The sequence below is a fragment of the Trachymyrmex cornetzi genome, unplaced genomic scaffold (assembly GCF_001594075.2).
Source record: "Trachymyrmex cornetzi isolate Tcor2-1 unplaced genomic scaffold, Tcor1.1 scaffold1646, whole genome shotgun sequence".
Lineage (NCBI taxonomy): Eukaryota > Metazoa > Arthropoda > Insecta > Hymenoptera > Formicidae > Trachymyrmex > Trachymyrmex cornetzi.
Window position 1 is genome coordinate 9,217 of NW_017296252.1, and position 9,226 is coordinate 18,442.

Genomic DNA, 9,226 nt, shown 5'->3' on the forward strand with positions numbered 1-9,226 from the left:
GCAGTGGTGTACGTCGTCCCGTGTCACGCCGCCGGAAATTGATCAAATGAGCTCAAATTTTTTTACAAACTTATTAAAAGTATTATAAATACATGTGAAAAAGATTCAAGTTGATATGTTCTTTACTTTCCCTACAAAAAATTCATCAAAAATGCCTGTTTTTTGACCCAACAAACGAGACCGGACCCTTAAATATTTGACTTCATTCATTCTAAATTGCATTTTATTAGGATTGAACTTAATTCCTAATTTTCTTGCTCTCTCTCTAATACTTTATCTAGAATTGAATCATGAATATCTTTTGTTTCCACGAAAATATCATCAATATATACTATTACGCCCTCAATATCGCCAAAATTTTTATTGTTAATTTTTTGAAATAATTCCGGGACTAAACTGAGACCAAACGGTAGTCTTTTAAAGTTATAGCTACCAAACGGTGAACCGAAAATGCAAAGTTTGCTTGAATTTTTATCTAGTTCCACATGATAGAATCCATCCTTAAGATCAAGAACAGTGAACCATTTTTTACCTGACAGAGTGGCACTTACCTCTTCTAAAGTTGGCAGCAAACATAACTCTCTCTTAATACTTTTATTCAAGTCTACTGGATCCAAACAGATTCTTAATGTACCGTTTGGTTTCTCTACAATAACTAAATTACTTGACCATTCGACAGGTCCCTTAGTCTTAGCAATAATGCCTTTTGACTCCAAATCATTTAACGTAGTTTTTAATTTATCCTTTAATGCTAATGGAATGCGCCTTGGTGGTCTCACTACTGGACAACAATCTTGTTTCAGGGAAATTTTACATTTCTCTTGAAAAGTCCCAATTCCTGAAAACAAATCTTCATTCTTTTTAATGAATTCATCTTTACCTTCTATAACCTTAACTGTTACAACTTTCTTTAATAATCCTAACTCTATACAAGATTTCAAGCCTAATAACGGTACTCTTTCATTTCTAACAATAATAAATTCCTGAATTCTAACGCAACCTTTAGCTTTACATCTTAATCTAACTTTACCACTCGGCTTAAATTTTTGGCCACCATAAGCTTCCAATATAATGTTTGTTTTCTCTAATTTTGTGTTCATGCTGTTCAAGCTATTAAATATTTTTTCTGGCAAAATGTTTACTTGTGCACCTGTATCCAGTTTAAATTTAATAATCTTATTCTCTAATTTAACATTTTCAAACCATTCCGATACACTTATCTGTAGTACTTCGCTCTTAACAATATTTACTGACTCGATTGCCAGCATCTCATCCTCCTCCACATCTTCAACCTCTTGAATTCCTTTTACTCTGCATGCTACCTCAAAGTGATTTAACTTTCCACACCGGTTACATTTTTTTCCGAATGCTGGACATTCCCTTGGGCGATGCCTTCTGTTGCATCTTCTGCACTGAAATTCTGTTACGTCTTGCGTTTCTTCCTTCCTTCCTTGATCCTTGGGACTGATCGGCTTTTTCTGCTTCTACTTCGACGGCGATCTTTTCTCAATTTTCTCAATTGCCTTCTCTTCATGCATTGTCTTGAGCCTTTCTTTTATTGCCTCCTTGGCTCTACAAATTTCCACTGCCTTCTCCAACTTTAGGTCTGTCATGCCTAACAGCTTCTCCTGTACTGTTACATCCGCAATACCCAATACTATTCTGTCACGGATCATATCTTGCTCATCCATGAATTCACAATTTTGCGCAATCTTTTTCAGCTTCTTCACAAAGTTATCTACTGGCTCATTAGGTTCTTGTATCCTTTTATAGAATAGAAATCTCTCGTAAATTATATTTTTCTTGGGAAGAAAGTATTCATCAAACTTCTTGACCACTACATCATATTTCTTCTGATCAGCTTCACTGAGATTAAAGTTATTAAATATGTCAATACCCTCATCACCAATTGTATTCAGAAGTATTGCCACTTTAACTTCACCACTCTTTTCTTGAAAACCGTTTGCTGTCATGTATATATTGATTCGTTGAATCTTTCATAGTTTGAATCTTTTATAGTTTTCTGCAATGTTTCCACTGAAATCCAGTGGTGCGGGAATTTTCGCGTCCATTTTAATTGCGTTTAGTAAGCTTAAATGTCAATTTTTTAGTCTTTTGTGTCGTTGTACTATTTTCTAACCTTTAATCGAGTCACCACTTTAGCTCTAATAGCTATTGCCTGAGTTTTATTCTTCGATTAACAACTGCGCCATGTTGTATATTTAGGCATTTAAAATAATTGATAACAACAGTGGTGATTAACTGTATATATTTTAAGATACAATGTCTACTTAAGATTATGCGCATCACATGCTTGTAAGCTTCTATCTGATCAACCGCCAGTGCTTCACTCACGCCATCTAGGACTATCTTACAACATACAGGATTAATCATGTAATCTATTTTACGTCTATTATATGTGTAAATTTACGGAATTTTTTTACAGTGTAAGTGTACAGTACTTGTGTTGTGTCCAATCATGTGCAAAGTAACGATAACTGCAAAATTCGTTACCGTTACCAAAAAAATGTAACTTCGTTACCGTTACAATTACCAAAGAAAAAAGGTAACGCAGTTACCAGTAAAGTTACCAAAAAAGTAACTTGTAACTATAACTTCGTTACAAGTAACGAGTTACTTCTATTCCCTACAAGAAAGATACCCAGAATCGCCCGACCCACGGTAATAAAACTTATGACAGAATTACAAATCATGTCGAGAAAGTTCGATTTAAACACGTTCGGTTTCAATAAATAATACCTAAAAGCAGATCAGGAATTCTGAGTGAATAGAAGGTCACATTTCCAAACGCGTAACAACGTGTTGAAGGGTGTTTTCTCGTTAACAATAGGAAGCAGTAACATGGAAATAGCATGACAAAAGTAGATTTTAATTTTTTGTTGACGATCATAAAATTTGGAACAAATATTGTCTAGACGAGAGAACGCACGTTCAAGTAGGAATAGGAGAAAAGAAAAAAAAGGGAAATGCGAGCTTTCAAATTGTCGTGGCTGGGTCGTTCGGAAAGGACGATGAGAGAGAGAGAGAGAGAGAGAGAGAGAGAGAGAGAGAGAGAGAGAGAGAGAGAGAGAGAGAGAGAGCGAGAGCGAAATACCCTCTCTCTTCAGAGAGAAAAGCTAAAGCTAAACTCGCCAATGGGAGACCGTAGATCTGAAAATCTAGAGAAGGTGATGACATATCGATATCACCAATAAGTTCTCAAGGGATTGAAACTTGCAGTGCGGACGGAGCAAATTTTGGAAATATTTCGCGAGTAGGAATATGAAACACAAATTTCCTACCAAAAGCAGAAAAATCCCTCCAACCCAAATCCCCGATTTTTCCACTTAACACGTCTCAACAGAGGACCACCCTCTAAAACTCTCTATATAAACCGTAACACTACGAGATTCGCTCTCATTATTTTCTCATTATTTTTCTGTTCTTATTCCGTGTCCGGTTCTATTCCTTACTCAGTCAGTCATTTTCGCAGTCTATCACCCTTGTAGAAAAGTACTACTGAGCACTAGGAGTATTTTGAGACACTACTGTACTACAGCACTACTATACTACTATACTAATAGTAGCGCAGAAGTGTTCAGTAATGCTGAGTAGTGCTAAGATCTTCTATATATCCGCGTTTTGGCAAGATACAAAATGCAGGAAATGAGTATGCATCACAGAAATTAATTATTAATAATTCTATTTAAAAAAAAGCACTTTTAGAAACTCTACGAGCACACTCTGATCAAGCTGAGAGTAAGTGACGGATTTAATTTACATATGCCTATTTATAGGATCCGCGTTATTTTCTCCTTACGGAAAACGAGTCCATCTTGCGGCGATACTGAGTATTATGCCGCTTGCAAAGCTATATGTACGCTATAGACACCGCCAAACAAGCAGTGTAATACGCAGTATTACTCTGTAAGAATGTACTCGCAGAGTGTGCTCGTAGAGTCTCTGAAAGTGTTTTTTTAAAAATAAAGTTATTAATAGTTAGTTTCTGTGATGCATACTCATTTCCTGCATTTTGTATCTTGCCGAAACGCGGATATATAGAAGATCTTAGCACTACTCAGCATTACTGAACACTTCTGCACTACTACAGTAGTGTAGTAGTACAGTAGTGTCTCAAGATACTCCTAGTGCTCAGAAGTACTCAGTAGTACTTTTCTACAAGGGCAGTTAATTACCTTCATAGTCTATAGTCAGTCAGTCAGTCAGTCAGTCATATATATGGTTTCATCATGTATAAAAAGTTTCATACGTTATATAGTTTCCGCTTTATAAAAATTTTAGAGTTTGTGCGCGACCTTTTAGTCGAGTGATGAACCTCACCATCTCTTTGGGATCCGACATCTGATGCGAACATTCCTACAGCAGAAAATTGTAAGTCTCATGGATTATCATTTATTTGTCTAGAAATTAAAGTAATTCGCTAAAGAGTAAATAATTCACCAGTTCAAATAATGTTTTTTTAAATTAAAATCAACGGAATCGACGGAACAGGCAAATTTTCTAGACGAATATCGCTAAATGTCACGATACTGAATGAGTATTAAAAAGGTTCCGTAAAATCTCTATTAACGTCTACTGGCGTATTCTTAAATTGAGCTCAATTTAATTGACGAGGAGTAATTTTAATTGCAAATTCGATAAAACATTATTAAAAAGTGTGTGTCTTTGAAATACACGTTTTAAATAATAAACAAATTATCGAAATTAAATGATCGAGTATTATTATCGCGATATCAACAACAGCTGATCAACCGTTTTACTCTCAACGAAGCGCTCTATTGGTCGACGTGTTATCGCCCGAGATTCTGAGGCTCAGAATTCTCAATAATAGAATAATGAAAAGCATTCACGTCGGTCAGTCAGTCAGTCACTCGATATCTCGGAATTAATTTGGCATTAAGTATTTATATTAAGATATAATTAGGCTAAAAAAATACAATAATTGATTTCTTAAATTAGAGATACGTAGATAAGAAATACGTAGTTACTTCTATAAATAAATTGTTTTATGTATTGCAAATCCTCTTTTATTCTCTATAACGTTAATAATTTCCTATAACAATAAGAATTGTAGAGATTCCAAAATAACTTAGATATTGAATTGTCTCGACCATTCCAAAACAGTGAGATATATTTCTAAAATATTTTAATTTAACTGAATTCTTAGATTTTAATTGGTGTTATTTTGTTCATGAAACATATACTTAGCGTTTTACGAGATAATGTTTATCTGATTTAACAATGTTTTTTTGATAAGATGTTAATTATATCTTTTATTAAAGAAATATAACTACTTGACAAATAATAATATAATCTTCTTACGGACTCTCCCAAATTCAACAACAAAAAATTCCAAAACCAGGGCGAATGAGAGTTAGCGTGGTAATTAATACGCAATCTTAATTCTTCAATCCAAAAAATTGATTCTTTATTCCAAAAAATAGTACGTTTCAGTTCACTTTGGAACCATCTTCAGCCAAACAAATTTAAAATATCAATCCCTTCATGTCAAGGAAAAATCACCATCAGATTAGTAGATTTAATGTTCTAATCCCAAGACATAGAAGGAATTCGTCTCAACATTGGATCAACTAATTAACATTAATATTAGCGTAGCTCGAACGGAACGGAACGCTCAACATGCGTTTTTTAACTTGATAACTTTTAGTGAATATTAATGTTAATTAGTTGATCCAATGTTGAAACGAATTCCTTCTATGTCTTGAGATTAGAACATCAAATCTGCTAATCTGATGGTGATTTTTCCTTGACATGAAGGAATTGATATTTTAAATTTGTTTGGCCGAAGATGGTTCCAAAGTGAACTGAAACGTACTATTTTTTGGAATAAAGAATCAATTTTTTGGATTGAAGAATTAAGATTGCATATTAATTACCACGCTGACTCTCATTCGCCTTGGTTTTAGAGTTTTTTTTGTTATAACTACTTAAAATCTAAAAATTAAAAAATAAAAATCTAAAAATTAAAAATTAAAAATAAAGTTGTTATTGTGTTATGGTTAATTAATTATATGTCGTGATCAAAATCAACTTCATTAATTTTTGTATTTGTACTATTTCTTTTGTATCATAAATATTGTCAATTATTCGAGCTACCAAAATAAATAAAAACATTAAATTTTTGCAATAATTGTAGAGCATATTTCAATTTGTCTAAAAATTTAATATATTTTCTAAGTTTTAATGCTTCTATCATTGGCATATGCACGTTTAATGTTTTACAAACAAAATCTATCTTATCAACACTTGACAAGAAAATGTACATTTATAGGCAGCTGTTTAGTTCTCTTTGCATCGCTGCTCTTGTAAGGTATTATATAACGCACTGACAATACAATGTCTGTAAGTATATAGCATACACGATATTTATTGCACAAATATTGACAAATAATCAAATAAATATTTAAACAAACATAATCTTTGTTTTCTTTGCACATTATGTATAATTATAAAAAGTAAAAAAACACGTATAGTTTATTGAAAAATACGATCAACCGTGTAACTATTGAGCTATATATCAAACTATAAAAGATCGATCGTGCTGTCATCGTCATGTAAAATTTTGAATTAAATTTTGAATAAAGCTAAAGAATCATGCTATGTTCCGAACAATATCCAATCACATCGCTTTAAAAGTATTAATCACTATCTCTATTAAAAACAGTATCATTTACAAAAAATATAAAAGATATTTTTAATATATATATATATTAATTATAATGTATTTTATGTATGTGTTTTTGTCTCTTGCTGTTTTTCTGTAAAATTGACAGTATTTGAGTAAAAAATTATTGAAAACTAATATTCAGCGATTTTTAGTAATTAATAACTCATTAACTATTGCGAAAATTGCAAAATGGTAGAGGACTTTTCGACTCAATTTAATCCACTTTATCTACACACAAACGCTTTGTTCAAACTTACCAGACACCCTGTATATAAGGATGATCAACTTAACTCGACCATCTGAAATATCTCGTTTATTTCTGATGATTAGAAAAATGTTCCAAATGAAAGTGGAACGGTTTCGAGGGGGACATATTTTGGTTACATTGTTTTTTTTTCTAGATGCAGGCGTCAAAAAGATATGAAGGTCACCTTCACTTTTTTAAATGGAATTGTATGATTTTTTTTACACAATATGATTCTTCTAATTATTCTGCATATAAAAGTATAAAGGTAGTGATATAAAAAGTAGTGATATAAAAATATAAATAAATACCAATAGTTTATGAGATATTTTACACTTTATTCTGACACATATTGACATAAAATGTAAAATAACTCGTAAACTATTAACCTTTTGATAACCGTACCTTAACCCTTCCGTCCACTACGTTTTTTTGGCACCCTTCCGTCCACTACGGGGGTCGTTATCGTCTTGGCGTTTTTTGGACCAGTAAAAGTGCTTTAAAAAATCTGAAAAAATTCATGGAACTTCTTTCAACCTTCAACTTAAAGTCCCAATCATAATATTTTGATAAAAATTATTACACAAAAATCATTACACAATATTTTAGATTATCAAAGTAACTTTATTTTAGTGAGTCATAAGCGAGTAATAATCAGGGAGAGGATATGGCGCCTTCAGTGCCCGTTTTCAAAAGTTACAGCACTTTGAAATTTCGCTTGGGTCGAAAAAGACCCCCGTAGTGGACGGAAGGGTTAATACTTTTATGAACAGAATAATGAGATAAATCAGTTGGTACAAAGAAAACACATAGTTACTTTAAAAAGATATGTATGCAAAATGGATAATTTTTTAAATAAGCAACTATGTGTTATATCGTATAAAAAAATTATACAATTCCATTTAAAAAAGTGGAGGTGACCTTCCTATCCTTTTGACGCCTCCACTAGAAAAAACAACATAACCAAAATACGTTCCCCTCGAAACTGTTTCACTTTCATTTAAAACATTTTTTTATATTATCAAAAATAATAGAGATATTTCAGATGGTCGATTTAAATGGATCACCCTGTACACACGCACGCACATACACGCACACGCACTCGCGCGCGCGCGAACACACACGCACACGCACACGCGCACGCGCGCACGCACGCACGCACGCACGCACGCACGCATGCACGTACACATGCACATAGAGGAAAGGCCCCAGTTATGAGATACCGAGTTTATTTTGGATAAATGTTAGAAGTCTATGGGCAGAATTTAAAAAAATAATAGGCCCATTTTGAAGAGAATTTAATAAGCTTTAAGATAACGTTATATAATATTTAATTCAAATTCCATTTTTTTTTTAAATTAAAGAAATGTAAAAAGTGAATAAATCGAAAAGTGAGTAAAAAAATTATGCTCCTAATATGAGATGCCCCGAGAAATCGATAGTAAAACGCAAAGTATATCAGTATTGCAATTAAAAAACTTTATTTTACGTTTCTAAAATGCAAACAAACACAGTCAGCGTACGTGAAAAATAAGCATGCGATAGATTATACCCAAAACTCGTCTTCAGGTAGTTGGAATCAAGTATCGCAGAAATAGGCACTCGACGTTCATCCCGGTTGTCCTTTTTATTATTGTACAATAACATTTACTTTTTAGCAACGATTTCCACTGTAACATAGCAGCATGGGTTATTTCATATTAGAAATACCCTAGGTATCTCATATTACGATTTCCACGCCTTATGGTTTTACGATCATCAAATCTAACTTCTGTAATTAAACAATTCAACATATCCCGTATTTTTCTATTAATACGACCTTACTCTATCACTACATGAAGAATTTATTGCTAAATATTTGTTTATTAAATAATAAACAAGGTTTAAAGCCTCATCTCAATGAAACTTGAAGACATCCAAATTCTAAAATCTTTTTTTACAATGACTACAAGCATGATCTAATAATGAATTTTCTATTAAATAGTTTTCGATCTAAAAGCAATAAATTCATGGTGGTACCAATAGATAGCGTTTATTAGTTTAGTAGAAACGCCGGTATCTCATATTAAGCGTTTATCTCATAATGGGGGCTTTCCTGTATGTATAAGAATAAGAAATAATATACATGTACACAATTAAATAATGATATATGTATGTATAAAAACAATATATATATAATATACAGGGTGGACCATCTGAAGTGATCCAGTCAAATATCTCGAAAACTAGTAGGGATAGAGAAAAATGTTTCGTATGAAAAGTTTAGGGTTACA

At 32.6% G+C, this 9,226-nt stretch overlaps 2 protein-coding genes across 3 annotated transcripts in view; one reads left to right on the plus strand and one right to left on the minus strand.

Moving 5' to 3' along the window:
- Positions 1-245: 245 nt before the first annotated feature.
- Positions 246-1,973, minus strand: LOC108758995 (uncharacterized protein K02A2.6). Its single transcript, XM_018504246.1, has 2 exons — positions 1,563-1,973; positions 246-1,484 (listed from the first exon to the last, which is right to left on the minus strand). The coding sequence occupies exons 1-2, from the start codon at positions 1,971-1,973 to the stop codon at positions 246-248; spliced, it is 1,650 nt and encodes a 549-aa protein (XP_018359748.1).
- A 2,351-nt stretch (positions 1,974-4,324) lies between these two features.
- LOC108758996 (N-acetylneuraminate lyase) overlaps positions 4,325-9,226 on the plus strand; it is a 9,543-nt gene continuing 4,641 nt past the window's right edge. Inside the window, exon 1 of one of the 2 annotated variants that reach the window (XM_018504247.1) lies at positions 4,325-4,392. In XM_018504247.1, the coding sequence (XP_018359749.1) occupies positions 4,366-4,392 (27 nt within the window). In that variant the 5' untranslated portion in view covers positions 4,325-4,365. Of the gene's footprint in view, positions 4,393-6,310; positions 6,385-9,226 lie in introns of those variants that run through there. The other variant, XM_018504248.1, reaches the window with a different exon arrangement.